We start from the raw sequence: 21,428 nt of genomic DNA on the forward strand, positions 1-21,428 counted from the left end.
AGTCCTTCTGCAAAGGGTCACTGATCCATCACCACGAGGTTCAATATATTGGTTAAAACCAGAACCAAGGGAGAATGGCAGGTCCATATTATGCAATTTATTAAAATAATCACCACTGTATTTTTGGGAATTGACTAGGGAGGGAGTTTTTTGTGACAGATGATTTGAAACAGTTATTGTAACTGATATTTTCATTGCCTCTAACACTATGGAGAAGTGTGGCACTCAGGCAATCAATTGCTCCAACAATACCTGCTCCAGCAACAATAAGTATAGGAATGTAACAATCAATTGCCTTGGAAATTATATTAATTACAAATTTGCATTTTGTTTCAGAACACCACTAAACATTTTGCAAAATGGCACAATTTTAAGTGGAAATTCAAATTGGAGAATTATAATAATTCTACATTTATTCTACACAATGTCATTGAAGTATCTTATGAGGTGGGTTTTGGGTGGGGATAGTGTGCTGGGAGGACCAGGGCATCAAGGGGTGAGGGGATTCTGAAATAGAAATTTAGAGAGTTTCTTCCCCACTGTGAGGTGTTCAAAATTATCTATCTGGCGCCAGGGATCTTTTTTTAAATTCGTTCACAGGATGTGGGCGTCACTGGCTAGGTCAGCATTTATTGCTCTCAAGATGGTGGTGGTGAGCTGCCTTCTTGAACCGCTGCAGTCCATGTGGCGTAGAAACACCCACAGTGCTTTCAGAGAGGGAGTACCAGGTTCTTGATTCAGCAGTGAAGGAACAGTGATATATTCCCAAGCCAGGATGGTGTGGGGCTTGGAGGGGAACTTGCAGGTGGTGGAGTTCCCATGCATCTGCTGCCTTTGTCCTTCTAGGTGGTAGAGGTCACAGGTTTGGAAGGTGCTGTTGAAAAAGCCTTGGTGAGTTGCTGCGGTGCATCTTATACACACTGCTGCCACTTTATCTTGGTGGTGGGAGAGAGTGAATGTTTAGCCAATCATGCAGGCTGCATTGTTCTGGATGGTATTGAGTTTTGAGTGCTGTTGGAGCTGCACGCACCCAGACAAGTGGAGAGTATTCCATCACACTCCTGACTTGTGTCTTGCAGATGATGGACAGGCTTTAGGAAGTCAGGAGGGGAGAGACTCTCCACAGAATTCCCAGCCTCTGTTGCTCTTTATTTATATGGCTGGTCCAGTTCAGTTGCTGGTCAATGAAACCCCCAGAATGTTGATAGTGAGGGAATTCAATAATGGTAATGCCACTGAATGTCAAGGGGCGATGTTTAAATTGTCTCTTGTTGGAGATGGTCATTGCCTGGTGCGAATGTTACTTGCCACTTATCAGCCCAAGGGTAAATGTTGTCCAGGTCTTGCTGCATAAGGATACAGGCTGCATCAGTACCTGAGGAGTCACAAATGGTGCTGAACATTGTGCAATCATCCGCAAACAACCCCACTTCTGACTTTATGATGGAGAGAAAGTCACTGATGAAGTAGCCGAAGGTGGCTGGGCCTAGGACACTGCCCTGAGGACCTCTGGCAGTAATGTCCTGAGGCTGAGATGATTGATCTCCAATAACCACAACCATTTTCCTTAATGCTATGTATGACACCAACCTCTTTTAGCTGATGAGGCAGTGAACAGGAGGCAAGTGACCTGGCATTTGCCAAGTGCATAGCTAGAGTTACTACAGAGAGGAAGTCAACCAAATATGGAAGATTAGTCAAGTCTCATGAGCAGTTCCAAAATAAGCTTGCTGAAACTACCAGGATCAGGAAACAGACTCTCGACAGACTTGCACATATATTTAAAAAATACAAGGCCAAGGTAATTTATGCAAGTAATTATATCTCCATAAAGATATTCAGAAATATAATTAAACAGAAAATCCTGGCATGAGTTTTTAAAAAGTGTTTATAAAAAACTCAGCTTGGAATTTAAAAACTTCATTTAAAAAAAGTAAACGCTGTTTCTTTCAACTCTCCATATCTGTCATCACAATAGTAACACATCAAGAGCAAGGAAATTTTCCATATTGTATTCTTCAAATATGTTTTGATCATCTGGCAAGCACAAACCCAATACCATGTTTAAGAGTCTCCAAACCCAGCTTTGCAGAAATCCATAATGAAGTTCACACTTTTCCTACCAAAAAGACATATCAAATCTACTCAAGTGCAAGAGCTTAGGAATGATGACATCCAAACGTGTACACCGGCATTGCTTTGAAGGTCAACTAAATAAAACTGTGCATCTCAACACCACGGATCACTGGCAAACTGACTGGTCTTTGCTGTCCAGCTGAAATCACATTTAGAATCACTATACCCATTAGAGCACTCATTTGCAATTTTACTTGGTATACAATGAAAAGAATTTCAATCCCTAGTGATAAGCTCACCCCTCAGGTGCCATTAGTAAGATAGGCTAAGTTGGTCAACCAACCAGCCCCTGCAGTACTGCAGACACACCTGGTCCAGATATTGGATTGTTGTTTAGAGTCACCATAACATTAGAAAAGGACTGTACTTACCTCCTCAGTGTCCTGTACCATTCCCCCATCCCCATGGATGAATTATCACTTTTTTGGTCATTAGGCAGCTGCAGGTTTGAGCCCACCTTTCAGTGGACATCAGGTGCCAGGAGCTCCTCACACATGTGGCACAACTCACTTGTTTGTATAAAAACATGAGCACATTGTCGCCATCCTAACCATAGGATCGACATGCATCATGCTCTACCAAATGGTGGATCCTCTAGTTGCAGATGCAGAGATGCTTGCCTTTCTGCAGCCAAATCATGGTGGGCACTTAACCCTGGATATACAAGTGCATATTCTCATATCCGGCCCTGAGTAATGTATTCTAGCAGCTGTTGTTCCAAATAACAGAATTTCATAATCAGCCATCATGTCAAGTGGAAGATTTATATAGGATAGATTGCAACATGCATTCCACCCAGATATTCTGGATGCCCAAGTCCAACTCTCAGACAGGCTTGCTTATCATCAACTTGGATATTTTAGGAGCTTTGACAAATTAGCTTCTCAGCCATGATGTTGACTCACCCTCCAGGGTAGTCAATGACTGGTTGGTGTAGGTTGGAGTTTGCATTCCCTTATGCACAAATATTGGTCCTGGATCTTGTATGTGCCCTTAGTTGTACGCTTTTGTGTTCAGAACCCCGAATGAGGACTGTTTTAACACATCTCACAAGCTGAACCTGCACTGAAATTTTGCTGTCATTAAAGAAAGATGGGAAAGACCAAAATCTGCAAAGAGGTTAGAGAATAAAACAGTTTGATGGCAGGAAGCAGACTCTACAGATACTTTAAAGGCCTATGAAGCAATCAAAAAGGAACAGGCTAGATTTTTCTCTAGTGAGGAAAAGGCAACACAAGTTGCGTTTTTGACTATCACAGCAAGTCTCGGGGGGTACGGTTATATTAATTTTACTGATCTTTATAAGGGAGCTGGTGCATCATGCTACTCTCGTGAAGCAGGGGGTAAGGGAGTACATGGTCAACTTTTGTATTTTATTTAGAGTGTGCGCTCTATTTCAAAAAGAGTATTTCAAGAGTACTTGGGATCCGCCACTGTGAATTTACTTGATGAGATGTGCTCAAAGATTCGAGTTTTGCACCATCACAAGGGAAGGACTTCAACTCTGTTCCAAGAATCTCCAAATATTGCATCATTCCTTTTGTTATTATGCTGTTGAACATTGCTCACTATTGCAAACAATGGATTAATCAACAGAATATGGTAATGAATTCTTCCAGCTAAGATAATAGGGTTTTGCACAGCTCAAAGGGTGTTGATGTTGATTGAATAAGTCTCTGTTTCAATTGTTGATTCATGTCGTACCCCTGGGGCCTTGTGAATGGCAACTTTCAACCTGGACTTCAGAACTATACTGAGAAGTTCCATAATCATCCATCATTTATCCAGAGTATTTTGCCTGCAAAAAACACATCCCTATATGATAAAAGATTAATTTGCTAATAATTATGGTGTAGGGGAAAAACACTGCATAAATCCAAGTACATTTATAACTTAAAATCTAGAGGAAAAAATCTTGGAATATGGTGGGAATGTGGAGCTGAGGTTACAATCAGACCAGCCATGATCTTATTGAATGGCGGGACAGGCTTGAAGGGCCGAGTGGCCTACTCCTGTGTCTAATTCGTATGTTTGTATGTAACACAGCCAAAACCAATCAATGCTACAGGAAAAAACTGGTAGCTGTAGAATTTGAATAGAACACTAAACGTAGGAGATTTATATTGTACAATGTACAAAAGGCCTCTCGATTACTTTGTAGGGAGAATTCAGAGCACCGGCTGTGATACTTAAGCAACTGTGCTGAAATTTTCATCTTGCACTCATTCGGACAAACACAAGAACAGCAAATTTTAAACGATCACAATAATTTATGCCACAGGAGAAAAGGGTGCTGATTGGTTGGCAGAGTACCCATTGCTGTCTCCATAGCAACATCTTGGCCAATCAGAGTTTCCAATCAATCAGCACCCCTTTTCACCTGTGGTATAAACTGTTGTGATCATTTAAAATTTTTGTGTTTGTCCTGATGAGTGCAAGATGAATAGCTTCAGCAACTTGTCTCTCTTTTCAGCAATATTCCAGTTCTGTACTACCAAGTGACAATGGATATTATTCATTGTCAGGAAAGGTTTGCAAGTGTCACAAATGTGCATCCTTCAGCCCCTGCAATTTTACAGAAAATCCTTTGAATTTATGTGAGAATATGAAGATTTTTATTCTGTCGCATCTATGGAACAGGCCATTACAGGACCAGGGGGGGACGGATGTTAGGATTTAGTTTAGTTGGCCATTTTTCACAGTGAAGCAGGAACATTTGTTCTTCATAGTTCTTTATTTGGAAGAGTGTTTTGCCTGAACGGCAATGTGATTAGAATGCTAGAAGAGATTCTGAACGTTTCTGAAGCCTGACGTAGTGGAGGATCTCACATCTTGTTTTCATTCATTTCATGATTTTTTAAAATTCTGGCAGCAGAAAAATCACAAATACAGAAATCTTTTCCTATCCTGATAAGACTCTGAAAGCAGAGGTTGTGCATCATGAGAATAGCAAACAAATGTGGGGTGGCTGCTTACAAGGTTGCATTCCTGCATCCTATACGAAAATTTTAATCCACCAAGAGGTTAGCAACAGTTTTAGCATTGTCACTAGTCTTTAGAATTTTTAGGCTGGATTTTCACTACTGAGGTAGGTAGAAATTTTCTGACTCGTCAGACCCGCTTTGGTTTAACAACCCAATTTTTGCTCCAGGGAGGCAGAGGCGGGATTGAGTTTGGCCTGCCAATCACAGCAGCAGATCCTAGGCGGACACGAAGGTGGACAAGTGTCGCGGCAGGCTGGTTAGAAATCCCACCTCAGTTCTCTGGGCCTCTGCCCAGTTGTTTTAGATGCTGTTAGGCTCTCCAGCCCTCACACTCCATCACTCCCCCATGCCACCACCATGCCAACTCATGCCCCCAAACACCAGCAAGGCCCTTCATACACTCCATGCCCCATCCAGAGCCACTCACCTAGTAGACATCAGGAGCCATGTGGAGATGAAAAAGATAAACTTCTAGCAATCTAATACAACTCACACACAGACACACCTCAGTGAAAAATCTCCCATTCAAAAATCCTTCAAAGCTTTTATATCTATTGTAAAAACAAAAATTTCTATTTAGCCCACACATCAAAGACAGTTAATTCTTTAATAGTCTCTTTAAACTGTCAAAGTGTGAACTCAGAGCCCCCTGTTGAGATCATTGTAGCTTTTGAAACTCAGCCAAGAATTCATAACATAATAGCCCTTGTGGAATTGTCAACAAAGAACTCTATTGAAACTGCATGACCAGAACAGTATCTTTTTCTAAGCTACACCAGATAGCCCATCAAAACAGTCCAACACAGTTTTTTTTTCTCTCAATGACAGCTTCATTTGGTTTTTTTACATGTTTATGGAGCAGGGTATTTAAAAAACTTCAGTTCATGACAGTCATAGAACTTATCTGCCCTCAAAGAGTGTTTCCATTGACTCATTCAATTTATGACTCCCACACTCTTGGTTAAGGCCCTAGAAAGAGCCAAAACGGGGTCTGTTTGAACTCAGTACCAAGTTCAAATGTCCCTGTTGAATTCAGGTTTTCACATCTGTGGGAATCATCCCCCACCCCTTCTCCCTGCTGGCAAAAATTGGGTCTGTCAGAAAGGAGGGGGGGGGGGGGGAGGTGGGACTTCTGAAACTGGGTCCCACCTGACTTTTTTAAAGGTCTGCAGAGTCTTCTCAACTCCACAAAAATCCAGGCCTTTATCTTCAAGGTTGAGCATATCAGTGTACCCCTACTGTTGTATCTTCTTCCTTTCAATTTCTGACTTTCCCCAATTCTCCCATCAACTCCAGCCTCAATCCTTCTTCACTCTACAGTTTGTCTCCCATCATTTCCTGCCCCACCTAGCTCATTTCCATGAGACTGACATCTGGTATCCCTAATCGTCTCGATCCAGGGAAACTATTTCCACTGGTGGAGAGATACAGAGCAAGGGGGCATAATCTTAAAATCTGAACCCAGCTATTTAGAAATGAAATCAGGAAGCACTGCATTTTACATGAAGGGCAGTGAAAATCCCGATCTCTTGCTCTTACAGGCTGTGGATGCTGGGTCAACTTACATTTTTACGAGTGAAATTGTTAGATGTTTATTAGTTATGCATATCAATGCATCAAAGGCGGGTAAATGAAATGGAGGCACAGATCAATTAAAGGAATGGTATCAAGCTTGGTGGCCTACACTTGTTCCTAAGGCTGCCTTGGCCGAAGTCACAAATGATAACCTTTGACTCTGCAATATGGTGCATTATCCCTTATCCTCCTGAAACTCTCTGGAGTTTGAGATGGTCAACCACATCATTCTCATCTACTGCCTCTCCTCCACTGTCCAGCCACATATGACTGCCTTCTGTCTATGGTTCTACTGCTACCTCTCAATGCAGCCAATATATCTCCAGCAACGGCTTTTCTCACCCCACACTATCACTTCCAGAAACCCTTCAAGATCGATGTTTGGTCCATACTCTTCTTCATTTACAAGTTGCTCCTAACTGACAAAAAGGCAAAAAGGTTAATGAGGAGGGAAAAATTGGAGTATGAGAGAAAGCTAGCTAGTAATATAAAAGACGGATAGTAAGAGTTTCTGTAGATATTTAAATAAGAAAAAAGTTAACAAAGTGAGCATTGGTCCTATACAGAGTGTGTCTGGGAACTGATAATGGAAAGTAGGGAGATGGTGGATGAATTATTTTGCTCCGGTCTTCACTCTGGAGGACACAAGTAACATCCTGGGAATAATCAGGAAATGGAAGGGAAGGGAGAAATCAGGAAAATTACAATCACCAGGGAAGTGGTATTGAGCAAATTGTTGGGGCTGCGGGCTGACAAATTCCCAGGTCCAGATGGACTTCACCCTAAGGTCTTGAAAGAAGTGCTAGTGAGGTAGTTGATGCACTGATTTTAATTTTCCAAAATTCCCTCGAGTCAGGGAATGTTCCATTAGATTGGAAAATAGCAAATATAACTCCTCTACTCAAAAAGGGAGGGGGGACAGAAAGCAGGAAACTATAGGCCAGTTAACCCAACATTTGTCATAGGGAAAATGTTAGAAGCTATTAAAGATGTTATAGCAGGGCACTTCGAAAAATTCAAGGCAATCAGGCAGAATCAACATGGTTTTGTAAAAGGGAAATCATGTTCATCCAATTTATTGGAGTTCTTTTAAGGAGTCACATGTGCTGTGGATAAAGGGGAACTGGTGGATGTACTTAGATTACCAGAAGGCATTTAATAAAGTGCCACATCAAAGGGTTATTGCAGAAAATAAAAGCTCATGGTGTAGGGGGTAACATGGATAGAAGATTGGTTAGCTAACAGGAAGCAGAGAGTTGGCATAAATGGGTCTTTTTCTGGTTGGCAGGATGTGATGAGTAGTATGCCACAGGGATCAGTGCTGGGGCCTCAACTTTTTACAATTTATATAAATGACTTCGATAAAGGGACTGAAGAAATGGTGGCTATTTGCTGATGACGCAAAGATAGGTGGGAAAGTAAATTGTGAAGAGGATGTAAGGAGGCTTCAAAGTGACGTGGGTAGGTTAAGTGAGTGGGCAAAGATCTGGCAAATGGAGTATAATGTGGGCAAATGTAACATTGTACATTTTGGCAGGAATAATAAATAAGATTATCTAAATGGTGAGAGATTGCAAAGCTCTGAGGTTCAGAGGGATCTGGGTGTCCTAGTGCATGAATCACAAAAGGTGATACAGGAAGAACAGATAATTAGGATAGCTGATAGAATGTTATAATTTATTGAGAGGGGAATTCATTACAAAAGTAGGGGGGGGTTATGTTTCAGTTGTACACGGCATTGGTGAGACCACCTTTGGAGTATTGTGTACAGTACTGGTCGCCTTATTTAAATAAATATGTAAATGCGTTCACAGTTCAGAGAAGTTTTACTGGACTAATGCCAGGAATGCGTGGGTTGTCTTATGAGGAAAGGCTGGACAGGTTAGGCTTATATCCACTGAAATTTAGAAGAGTAAAAGATGACTTAATTGAAACCTTTAAGATCCTGAGGGGTCTTGACAGGGTGGATGCGGAGAGGATGTTTCCCCTTGTGGGAGAATCTGGAACTAGGGGTCGCTGTTTAAATATAAGGGGTTGCTCCCTTAAGACAGGTAAGGAGAATTTTTTTCTCTCAGAGGGTTGAGTGTCTTTGGAATTCTCTTCCTCAGAAGGCAGTGGAAGCAGGGTCTTTGAATATTTTTAAGGCAGAGCTAGATAGGTTCTTGATTAATGGGGGGGAGTGAAAGGTTGTCGGGGTAGGCAGGAATTGGGGTTGAGGTTCCATTCAGATCAGCCATGATCTTATTGAATGGTGGAGTAGGCTTGAGGGGCTGAGTAGCCTACTCCTGCTCCTAATGCGTATGTCCGTATGATATCATCTCCAGTTATGGAATCCGCTTCCATATGTATGATGATTAACACCCAGCTTGACCTGTCCCCTACTTCACTTGACTCCATGACCATCTCCACACCATAAGATATTAGGTCATGTATTTGATCGCTTCCAGCAAATGAAAATCAAAACTATCACCATTGGCATAAACTTCTATTTTCCCTCTCACCCTCATCATCCTGTCCATGAGACTCATCCCCTGCTCTCTAGATGCTATTCCCAATAAATTGCTACCCACTCAACTTCCTTTCTTGGTTCCCATGTTTGTTGATACTGCTAATAGTTCTCTCTCCTCAGACATTCTCCCCCTCTCCTTCAAATCTGTCATTACCCCTCTCCCCAAAAAAAAAATCCTTGGCTCCTTCCATCCTTGCAAACTACCACCCCATCTCCAATCTCCCTTTCCTCTCAAAAGTGCTGTTGCCTGCCAAATTGGTGTCCATCTTTCTCAGAACTCCATGTCTGAATCCCTCCAATCAGGTTTCCTCCATTGCCATTGTACCAAAACGGAAATAAAGTCACAGAAATGACAATCAATGTGACTGACAAAGGTAAACTATCCTTCCCAACCAGTGTGCAGCCTTCAACGTGGTTGACCACACCATCCTCCTCCAACGCCTCTCCACCATCATGCAACTTGGTAGGACTGCTCTCACTCGGTTCCATTCTTACTTCGGAGCCAGGGAATCATCTGCAATGGTTTCTCTTTACTCTTTACACTCCTGGGCCATTACCTCTGATGCTCCCCAAGGATCTAGTCTTGCATCCCACCACCCCCCCCATCCCATCCCATCCCTATCCCATTTCTCATCCAAATGCTACCCCTTGGCAACATCATCTGAAAGCAGTATCAGTTTCCACATGTACATTGATGACACCCAGCTTTACCTCACCACCACCTCTCTTGACTCCTCCACTGCCTCAATTTTCACACTGCTTGTCCAACATCCCATACTGGATGAGCAGAATTGTCCTACAAGGAAACATTGGGAAGAGGAAATCCATTATCTTCAGTCTACTACATAAACTCAGTTTCTTAGCAAGACTTCATCCTTGATCCTAGGAACTTTATGGTACTGAACTAAACTGTTCTCAATCCTGACATCATATCTGACCCAGAGATCAGTTTGCGACCACACATCCACGTCATCACTAAGAGTGCCTATAGTATTTTCACCTCTGTATAGTCCACCTCTCAGCTTATCTGCTGCTGAAACCCTCATCAATACCTTTTGTTACCTCTAGGCTACACTATTCCAAAGCACTCTTCACCAGCCTCCCACATTCTACCTTCCATAAACTTGAGGTCATCCAAAAGTCTGTGCCTGACATGCACCTAGTGCATTTCCACTATCACCTCGTGTTACTAACCGACATTGGTTCCCAGTTAAGCAACATCTCAATTTTAAAATTCCAATCCTGGCTTTCAGATCCCTCCATGGTCTGGCCTCTCCCAAGCTCCATAATTTCCTCCATCCCAATAACCCTCAGAGATGTCTGCTTTCCTCCAAACCATATGGCCTGCCTTCAGTTGCCTAGGGCCCAAGCACTGGAATACCCTCCCTAAACCTCTCCACTTTCCTGCTTTAAGGTGCTCCTTAAAATCTTTCTCATTGATCAACCTTTTGGATATCTGCCCTAGTATCTCCTTATGTGGCTCGGTCGCATTTTGTTTTATAACGTTACTTTGGGTCTTTTTCTAAATTAAAGGCGCTAATTAAATACAAGATTTTGTTAAGGGGACACCAGACAGCTCAAAAGGCCAGGTTTGTTTATTTGAAATGAACAGCTCTGCACGTTTGAATTCAAGGTTTTATCAGTTCGTCCTACTCCTCGGCTTTCACTAAGTTACAAATCTAAATTTATTTGGGGAAAAAGCTTGCCCATAGAGATCAGTTTACACAACTTAAAAATATGAATAAAAATGAACAATGCAGGAGTTCCTTCTTTCATCTACAGCGGAAAATTGAGTCCCACCTGTAAACATTACAGACAACTTGACAGTGATTTTTTAAACGGAACTAACCTGCTTGCTGTTCCGTTTTATCTAACGATCGGCCTGAGTCTGCCTCCCCTGTTCTTACCTCATTCGCTTCGCTTTGCTGTTGCTCTTTCTTCTTCTTCCTTTTCTGTTTCTTTTTCTCGCTGCCGCCGCCGCCGGCCCCGGCCTGGGCGCTGTTATTCTTCTTGGCTGCTCCAGCTCGGGGGCTTTTCCCGAAGCCGGCGCTGTTATTCCGCCCAGAGTCTGAATCTGAATCGGACGAGTCACCCTCCACCCGGAGCAGAGCAAAGCGAGAGGCGGTGGCGGGGAGCGAGGCCGAGCCGACAGCTGCCGCCATGACGAGTCAATTAAACCGAAAGGCAGGGAAACGGCGAGGAGGTGGCTGGGGGCGAGGGGAGAGAGAGAGAGATCCAAGAGGCGACAGGCGGAGGAGATTCCTCAAGCGCTCTGGGTGCGACCTCGGCGTCAGGGCCTGCGGGTGCGGGAGCGCGCCGGAGGGGGGTGGGGCCTGCGGGTGCGGGAGCGCGCCGGGGGTGGGGCCTGCGGGGGCGGGGCCTGAGGATGCGGGAGCGCGCCGGAGGGGGGTGGGGCCTGCGGGTGCGGGAGCGCGCCGGGGGGCGGGGTGGGGCCTGCGGGGCCGGGAGCGCGCCGGGGGGTGGGGCCTGCAGGGGCGGGAGCGCGCCGGGGGGGGGGGGTGGGGCCTGCGGTTGCGGGAGCGCGCCGGAGGGGGGTGGGGCCTGCGGGTGCGGGAGCGCGCCGGGGGGGGGGCTTGCGGGTGCGGGAGCGCGCCGGGGGGGAGCGCGCCGGGGGGCGGGGGCATTCGAGCCAAGCAGCGACTAGAGTGAAATGGTGAAACAAACACAGCTGGAAAATCTCAGCAGGTCTGACAGTATCTGCGGAGAGGAACACAGCTAACGTTTCGAGTCCGTCTGACTCTCCAACACAATGGTACCGCTCTCTGTCCCTTCACACATTAACACCAATGGACTGTGGGGGGCTATTTCCCCATCTCGTTCCAGTGCAGGTAGTTTCGGGCCTACAGAGTCGAGGGGTTGTTGACCTGCAGCACCAGGTTAGTCAGCCTTAGTGCAACATGCCATTTTGGTAAAGAAGTTGCATCGCGATAGACACTGATGCCCCAGGATGATTGAGCCTCTGATTACCAATTCAGCTGGATCCTGGCGCTCATTTAAAAGGCTGCATGCCTATTGCCATTTTGCTGGCTCGCGTGAAATTAACAACCTCTCCGAATTGGGTTCAGTTGAAGAGAAATAAAAAAATTGTAAGGATTGGTAAAACTATGCTTTCACTGTTCACTTACTGATCGAGATTATCCAATGACACTGCATTTCAAGAGGCCTTTGAAACAGATTGGAAGACTTTATGCTTCTGGGACACTTTGTCAAGACGTCAACACAACTTTTTTTTGGAAATTCTTTGAGGACTTCCTCTGAAAAGAGTCAATGCAGTCCTACAGCACCTTATTGGAGACTTTACAGGAGTCACGAGGAGAAATGGAGTGTCTTGCTAGCAGTCCCCCTTGCCCAAATGAGAAATTGGAGGAGGAAATGGGGTCGGAGCAGCACATGTTGCTGAAAGAGAGAGGGGGGGGAATGCACGGAAGACTAAGCAGAATGCCAAATGTACCCAGGATCATCAGATGGCACTAGTCCTGCATGCACATGCCCCAAGACCAGTGCATGAGAAAGTGGAGCTTTACCAAGGAGATCATTACAAAGATCTGTGTATGGAAGGCCCAGATATTACAGCACAGCCATGACTGCTTTAAGATCATAAGAAATTGGAGCAGGAGTAGGCCATTCGGCCCCTCAAGCCTGCCCCGTCATTCAATAAGATCATGACTGATCTGCCCCAGGCCTGAACTCCTCTTTTGTACCAGCTCCTCAGCCCTCAACTCCCCAATATTTCAAAAATCTATCTACCTCTTTAAATACGTTGTGATCTAGCCTCCACAACTCTCTGACATTCACTACCCTCTGAGACAAGAAATTCCTTCGCATCTCAGTTTTAAATGAGTGCCCCCTTATTCTGTAACCAAGTCCCCTAGTTTGAGATTCCCCCATTAATGGAAACATCTTCTCAACATCTACCCTGCCAAGCTCTCTCGGAATCTTGTACGTTTCAATAAGATCACCCCTCATTCTTCTAAACTCTAATGAATAAAGGCCTAACCTGTTTAGCCATCCTTGATAAGTCAACCCCTTCATCCCAGGAATCAGCTTAATGAATCTCTTTTGAACTGCCTCCAATGCCAGTATATCCTTTCTTTAAATACAGAGACCAAAACTGTACACAGTACTCCAGGTGCAGCCTCACCAACATCCTGTATAGTTGTAACAAGACTTCCCTATTTTTAAACTCCAACCCCCTCGCAATACATGCCAAAATTCCACTTGCCTTCTTAATTACCTGCTGCACCTTGCTAACGTTTTGTGTTTCATGCACAAGAACACCCAAATCCCTCTGTGCTGCACTTTTTTGGAATCTGTTTAAATAATAGTCTGCCTTTTGATTTTTCCTACCAAAGTGCATGACCTTACACTTTCCTACATTAAACCCCATCTGTCAGGTTTTTGCCCACTCGCTCAACCTATCTATGTCCCCTTGCAAATTCCTTATGTCCTCATCACAACATGCCCTCCCACCTATTTTTGTATCATCAGCAAATTTGGAACATTACACTCTGCCCCCTCCACCAAGTCATTAATTTATATAGTAAATAATTGAGGCCCTAGGACTGATCCTTGTGGCACTCCACTAGTTAAGTCTTTCTAACCTGAAAAAGACCCATTAATCCTGACTCTCTGTCTTCTGTGTGTTATCCAATCCTCAATCCATGTTAATACATTACCCCCAATATCGTGAGCTCTTATCTTGTGCAATAACCTTTTATGTGGCACCTTATGCCTTCTGGAAATCCAAATACACTACATCTACTGGTTCCCCTTTATCACTTAATTTTTATGCCAGTGAAGCCTTCCAGATTGTCACAGGTGATATCAGTCACATATCATAACCTTCTGTGTGCTTCTGCATCAGGAATGTCACTGAGCTCAATGTGCTCTGAGGAATGACAATATATCATTTCCTATTGCCTGAGAATAATAGAGCCAACAAACTTTAGGATTTGACAGAATTGCAGGATTCCCCATGGTCCAGGGAGCCACTGACTGTACATGTGTGCCTAGAGAGCCTCTTTAAACTCAGAGGTTTTCAGTAACATGAAGGTATTTCATTCCCTCATTATGTAGCTGCTGTGGGCCTACTGGCAGCACATCATGCAGACCTGCTGTCTAGGGAGCTATCATAATGCTTTTATCGTGAGACAGACATCCATCCCACAGATCTTTGTGGCCCAACGCAAAATGCATGGATGGCTAATAGGTACAAGTGACAGTCTCTGATGCTATAACTCATGACTCCCTGGAGAAAACCTCAGTCACCAGCTGAACACTCGTACAATCAGAGTCAACTCTGTCACCAGGAATACCATTGAGCAAACCGCTGGATACCTTGAGCAGAGGTTTCAATGCCTTGACCCGTCAGGAGATGCTCTGCAGTACTTGGCCAGGAAGATCTCCAGATTAATGATAACATACTACATTCTCCAATCTGGTGATCGTGATACCAGCTGTTACCCTAAGTGCTATCATTATAGCATTATTAATACTTGACAGCTTTCCACAACCTATCATTGTCACTGGGTGGGGGTGGTGGTGGTGGTGCTGTAAGTTCAGTTTGATTGACAGCTCAAAGAGGTTATTAAAGGATTAGCTGTTTTTGATGTGAGTTTATGAATACATGTGTTTGTGATTTTAGAATGCATATGTTTGTTTTTATGAACTATGAAGTACGTGAGAGGATTTAACTTTTTAATGGACTTTAATGAATGAGTGTTTTTTATATATAGTGAGTTCTGTAATAAATACTTAGAACATTATTGGATCTCAACATGGCTCCTGAGGTCTGCCCATGCTGGATACTGGATCAGTTGGCATGGAGGATATAAGGGCAAAGGGTGGTAGTTGGAGGTCATGAGTTGGTACTAAGTTGGTATAAGGGGCCATGGGTGAGGGATTCATGAGTTGGCACTGTAGAATAGGGGCCAGGAGTGGGTGAGAGCACGGGTTTGCACTAAGATGGAATTGGGGCTATAAGGGGCCATGGGATGGGATGGGGCATTGTTTGGCATGGAGGGTATGAGGCCATTGGGGTGGGTGGGGGCATGGCTTGGCATAGGGGCTCTAAGGAGCTATGGGAGCATGGGTTGGCATAAAAGGGATGAGAGGCCATTTGGGAATGGGTGGGTGGCACGGGTTGACACTTGTTGGGATGGTGGGGGGATGAGGCCGAGAGGGTCGAATGTTTAACAACTGGGACAAAGTCCCAGAGAACCGAGGCGAGCCTTTTAAATAGCCTGCCTCAGCACTCGGCAGCTCCTCTGGCCATCTCTGATCTGTATCCGTGGGGCAGCGGGCCTGACTCCATCTCTCATCCAACCCTGGAATGAAGGTCCTGCCATTCAGGGCACCTTTTCCTGATGCAGGTGTGGCGAGCTGTGAAATTTCCCAGCTCGGCACACTTGCCTTGGGAGCGAAAATCTAGGCCAAGGTTGCCATTTTATGTGGCTAATCACAACTGCTCTTATGATTTAAAACATACAATTACATATTGGGACCTCAGAGTTGACAATGCTGGAGAAAAGAGGTCATGTTTGAGATGGACTGACTGTCTTTGAATGATATTGGAGGAAAATGGCATTGTCAACTGTATAAAACATTGTTGAGGAGGACAAGGAGGCATAATACACCAAAGGATGTCATTCATGTCTTTGACGATGGCTGTGTTTGTATTGTGAGAAGTATAGAAAACAGATTGGAGGGATTTGAAAATGGAGCTTTGGGAGTAATAGGCATGGAACTGAGATAAGGACCTCAGAGAGGAAAGGGAAAATGGAGAGAATTGATGAATTGAGGGTAGGTTTTTCTGGAGGGATTGACAATGATCGTTTGAAGGGAAGAGAAACAATGCCTGAGGAATGGATTATAGATAATGTTAGCTAATATGAGATCAAGAAAGGGAATTGAGTGGAGGTGGATCTCATGGGTGAGATTAAATTGGAGACAGGTGGAGGATGCGAGAATTTGCAAAAAGACAGGGATCTTGATGTAATAGGATATAAGGTGAGATTGGTGCCAGAAGTGGTAGGAAGCCATAAAGACAGCTGCACAGATTATTTTGATGAGAGGGACAAAGAACTTGATGAATTTGCTGAAGAGTAAGGTTGAGGGAGGAAATAAAAGGGAAAAGTGCAAGAAAAACTCAGCAGGTCTGACAGCATCTGTGGAGAGAGAAACAAAGTTAATGTTTCGAGTCCAATATGATTCTTCTTTGGAATTGAAGAGAGGTTGAAATGTGATGGATGGGTTTTATGCTGTTGAAAAAGTGGGGAGTGTCAGCAATAATGGGAGAGATTGAATACCAAATATGTCATGGAACAAAAGACACAGGGAGTGGTAGTGGTAGTAGTAAAGAAACAAAATATTGGTCCTGAGTAGGTGTTAATAGCAGAATAAATGTCAGCTCTGCCTGAAAGCAAAGACCGAGAGAGGACTTGGCTAGAGGAGTTGAGATTTAAGGTAAAATGCCCAAGTGTGACTTCCGACTGTTCAGTGGGTACACCTAGATATGATTATGTAAAATGTATTGAATTATTTAGAAATTGTCAGGAAGTGACAGTTCCAAATGGGTTATCACATAATTCTTCATAATGATGAACATAAATGCTGCAAATTGTTTATACTGTATCAGTGAATTGTTTATCTTTTCATATGTAAGAACAGAGTATAATGATATTAGTGATGTGGAAAAGAGCTATGGAACCACTTCATGCTGAGGTATTTTGAGATCCACTTATTCAGCAATTTTTTGGGGACAATTAGAATACTCAGTTAGTAACTGTACAAAAGTAAACTTTGCATTCAATGTAAAATGAAGGGAACAAAAATAACATCTATATTTAAATTGGAATTTATTTGGCCACTAACAGTTAGTTTAGCACAAATCAGCTCTGAAAATGTGTTTAAAAGAATTTTGCCATCAGCACTCATTTTGAAAATCAAACCTTTACAAAGAACTATTGGTATTCACATTACTGCCTCCTTTTTATTTAAAAAATGTCTTCAACCTTAGTAGTTGATGTTTTAAAAGGGTCCTGGTACTGAACCATTTTCTTAAAATGTTGATTCAATTCAGGGAGACAATCTTACATTGTTTTATTTTTACACAAATACAAAAATCTCAAAATAAAATTAACATGTGCAATCATATAAAATGTTTCTACAAAAAAAATTAAACTGGAATACTAAAATATCCTCATTAAAGTACAAAAATGAAGACATGTAGAACACTGAATAACATTTAGACCATGACACCAAAGGGACAGAAATGTAGCACATTTGAAACACTTGCATAAAATGAATATTATATTCACTACACATCTGGAAAATAACAGCATCCTTATCTGATCAGGGACACTTGAAGACCCGAGAATTATTTTCTTCAAGTGCGTTTTCGTTTTCTAATTTTATATTTGTCATTTATGTGGAGAAATTCCTCAATAAGCAGCACATTTAACTTCCTCACTACAAATAACTTTGCAGTAAGGTTAAAATACACCAAAGTGCTGCATATCTTTTTCTTTTAAATTCTGAGCTTAAGGTGAGGAATGTTGATACTGGGATGTGGACTAGCGCTTCCATCAAGCACTCCCAGGGGCTAGGTATAGCACCACCAATGGAGATCAAAGCTCCCTCTGCTCTGTTCCAAAAAGGTGACTCAGCCCTAACCTCAGAACAGCATCCTTGCTGCACCAGTGTACCCTTTTTATTCCATTATTCACAGCTGAGCAAAACTTCCAATTAGCTTTAAATTCAGGGCAGAAATATGCTGTAAATCTATGCTTAGTGGAACTGAAATAATTTTACTCAAACTCAATCCGCCTGCTCCAGCAAACAGGATACATTCATCTCAGATGTATGGATTGGATTTGAATCTCAATATGAAAGGTCAGAGTCTAACCAAAATACACTGCTCTATCCCCTCAACATAGCTTATGAGTATAATGCAGTTTTGTTAGACAATGAAATGGGGACAGACAACCAGTTAAAGCAAAATAAATAAAAGAAAGAAAGTGCAACTATATAATACACTTCAATGAATTACTTTTGACATGTAATCTTTGTTAGGGAGACAAATGTAACAACCAATTTTGACAAAAAAACAAATGAGATAAATGGCCAGTCAGGTAATTTTAGTGGTGTCTGAAGAGGGAAGAATGTTGGCCAGGACAGAACTCCCTTTTCCAATGGTGTCATGAGACCTTTAAAAATCCACTTGAACAAGCAGATGGGGTTTCATTTTAATGTCTCACCCAAAAGATTGCATCACCAGTAATGAGCAGTATTGTGCAACAGTAACAGCCTTAATTATAGGCTGAAGCCCTGGAATGAGACTCAAATGCACCACCTTCTGGAGGTAAATTTTGTTTTTATTGCCTGTGTAGCAAATTGACAGAGCTGTTTGCACACATTATAGACACCATTTAATTGAATGGAAATGAAAATTGGCCAGTATCTATAATGGGTGGGTAATCCATCCCACTGGTTTACCACCCAAGCAGTGCAGACAAAAATGATCCCCCTCTGAGGCAGTCAAATATGCTACCAATTATGCCAAGTTGACACCATTAATAAATGTAAAGCTTCCTGTTACTCAGATCAAACTTGTTACAGATGACATTATTACTAGCAGTAGACTGCTTAGGGCATTACTTTTAGCACTTGCATTTTTAGAACATGAGACAGACTGTGAAATGATGCTCACTGACCAGTCAATTAGAACTTGTGAAATGCATTAACCCAGCCACTAGTTATGAGCAGATATTTAAGCATAACCTAGGATAGTTGTGCAAAAGAAATCCTGCACTTTTAAAGTTAATTGAGCTCTGTTATCAAAATGGCATTATGAAAAGCTGCATTGGAGTGCTATTTATTATGCAAATTAAGTGTTTCAATTTTCCCAAATAAACAACATCTGTATTTATAATGTCTTTAATGGACTAAAACGTCCCCATGCCTTTCACAGGAGGATTATAAACCAAATTTGACACCGAGCCACATAAAGAAATCTTAGAGCAGAGGTAGGTTTTAAGAAGCATCTTTAAGAAAGATAGACAGGTGGAGAGGTTGAGGGAGGGAATTCCAGAGCTTAAGGCCTTGGCAGCTGAAGGCATGGCCATCAATGATAGTGATTAAAACTGGAGATGCTCAAAAGACCAGAATTACAGGAGCACAGTGTAGTGCGCTGAAGGATATTACAGAAATAGGGAGAGGCTAAATCATGGGGGGGATTTGAAAACCAGCACCAGAATTTTAAATCAAGACATTGCTTAGCCAATATAGATCAGCAAGCATAGGGATGACAGGTAGGTGTGACTTGCCGCAAGTTAGGACATGCTGTTTTGGATGACCTGAACTTTATGGATGGTAGAACATGGGAGGCTGGCCAAGTATTGGAATAGTCAAGTCTAGAGGTAACAAAGGCATAGTTTCAGTAGCAGGTGACCGGGGGTGGGATGGGGGAAAAGTCAGGCAATATTACTGAGGTGGAATTAAGTGGTCTTAGTGATGGCACAGATTAGTTCAATAAGTGCTTTAACTTCATCGGCTATAATTTTACTCCCTCTGCTTTATGTAATCCTCCTCCCCATGTAATATCAATTTGATTATCTGTGCATTCTAGTCTTCATTCAGAAACATATAACTAACATCCTGCAGTCTTCTGATAATGCTATGTGAAAATGTTAGAAGCAAAACTACATACCCAATTTTCTTTGTGCCTTTACACATTAGAGAGCTGATCAACTCAATCCAGTCAGCTAGAGGAATGCACTATGGGAATGTGGGTCTTTCAGCAATTGTTTAGAATCTATTACATGGACATTTGGAATAAGTAACATGTTCCCTGTGATACAATCCCACTTAATGTAGCAAACCCACATTTCTCCAGCCAAACTAGGAATTAGCTTGTACGATTCCAGTACAAGGACAGTGCAAGGTTCACAATCAGCAAGTTTTGTGCTACATATTTAAGTCCAGAGATTTTCTGGTTATTTCAATGGAATCTGTAGGGATAGAGTTTACACTGCTACTGAAACTTGAGCGTCTCATGGACACCTGCGTTGCAGTAATCTGCCGCAAGTCTTTGCGGGATAATCTTACAGGAGTAATAATATGAAGCTGTGATGGCTTCTCAATTATCTGAGAAGGCTTGATTGGTGAAGCGTGGGCATTTGCTGGCTGTGTTTCATCTGCCACTTCTGAACTGAATGAATACTCTTGCTCATGGGTAATCCTTGTGGAGTCCTGTGCCATTTCAGAAATTTCTTCCCATAATTTCTGTTTTTTGTGTGCTCCAGTTGGAGCTGGAGGACTGTTATTTTCTTCTTCAATACTTTTAGATGGTCTGGAAGCCCATTTTTGTTCCTTTGTACAAACTTCTGCTCCTGTTTGGCTTAATACTGTATCACCAGTACCATTATCTGCAATCAAATTAATTTTTAAATATTACACTCTCTTGTAACATTTTACATCCTTTGTTAACCAGCAGAATATTGATATTGAAGCAATTTTTCCACTTCTGGTGCAAGTCATGACTAAAGAACAGGTGCTAAATCTGTCTGAATAATGTGTTAATAGCACCCAAATTACTTGGTCAGTTTATCTGCATTATTAATTCACAGATCTGGGTAGAGAGCATGGAAAATATAGGAGCATTGTACTGGTAGTAGCGGAACTTTGAATGAAAGTGAAAATGGAAAGGGTTGGGGACAAATAATGGGGAAAGTCAAAAAAATTGTGAAAGCTTCAACCCATCGACCATCTTTGCCAAGGCTGAAATAAGAGGATTAAAAAGTGACAGACAGAAATGAAGGCAAATGAAACAACATTCAGACTTGGGTTGCTAAGTGGCAAGAAACTTTCAAGCCACACAAGTGCCAGGCAATAACCATCTTCAAAAAGAGTCTAACTACTGTTCCCCCCTACCCAAACCTGGTCACCCAGCAGCATTATAATTGCTGAATCACCCACCATAAACATCCTGGTGGTAACCATTGACCAGAAACTTATTTAGATCAGTCGTGTAAATACTGTGGCTAAAAGAGCAGGTCAGAGGCAACTAACTCACCTCCAGACTTCCCAAAGCTTGTCCACCATCTACAAGGCACAAGTCAGGAGTATTTTTTTTAATTCATTTACAGGATGTGGGTGTTGCTGGCTAGGCCAGCATTTATTACCCCTCCCTAATTGCCCTTAAT

At 42.6% G+C, this 21,428-nt stretch overlaps 2 protein-coding genes across 3 annotated transcripts in view; both read right to left on the minus strand.

The window, feature by feature from the left end:
* gkap1 (G kinase anchoring protein 1) overlaps window positions 1-11,527 on the minus strand; it is a 50,260-nt gene extending 38,733 nt beyond the window's left edge. For both annotated transcript variants that reach the window (XM_078567885.1, XM_078567893.1), the window contains exon 1: window positions 11,112-11,527. In XM_078567885.1, the coding sequence (XP_078424011.1) occupies window positions 11,112-11,366 (255 nt within the window). In that variant the 5' untranslated portion in view covers window positions 11,367-11,527. The remainder of the gene's footprint in view (window positions 1-11,111) is intronic.
* A 5,783-nt stretch (window positions 11,528-17,310) lies between these two features.
* Window positions 17,311-21,428, minus strand: part of LOC144696443 (kinesin-like protein KIF27) — a 130,608-nt gene continuing 126,490 nt past the window's right edge. Inside the window, exon 19 of the mRNA XM_078567739.1 lies at window positions 17,311-20,651. Coding sequence (XP_078423865.1) covers window positions 20,191-20,651 — 461 coding nt within the window. The 3' untranslated portion in view covers window positions 17,311-20,190. The remainder of the gene's footprint in view (window positions 20,652-21,428) is intronic.

This window comes from Cetorhinus maximus, chromosome 2, assembly GCF_964194155.1.
Source record: "Cetorhinus maximus chromosome 2, sCetMax3.hap1.1, whole genome shotgun sequence".
NCBI classification, from domain to species: Eukaryota; Metazoa; Chordata; class Chondrichthyes; order Lamniformes; family Cetorhinidae; genus Cetorhinus; species Cetorhinus maximus.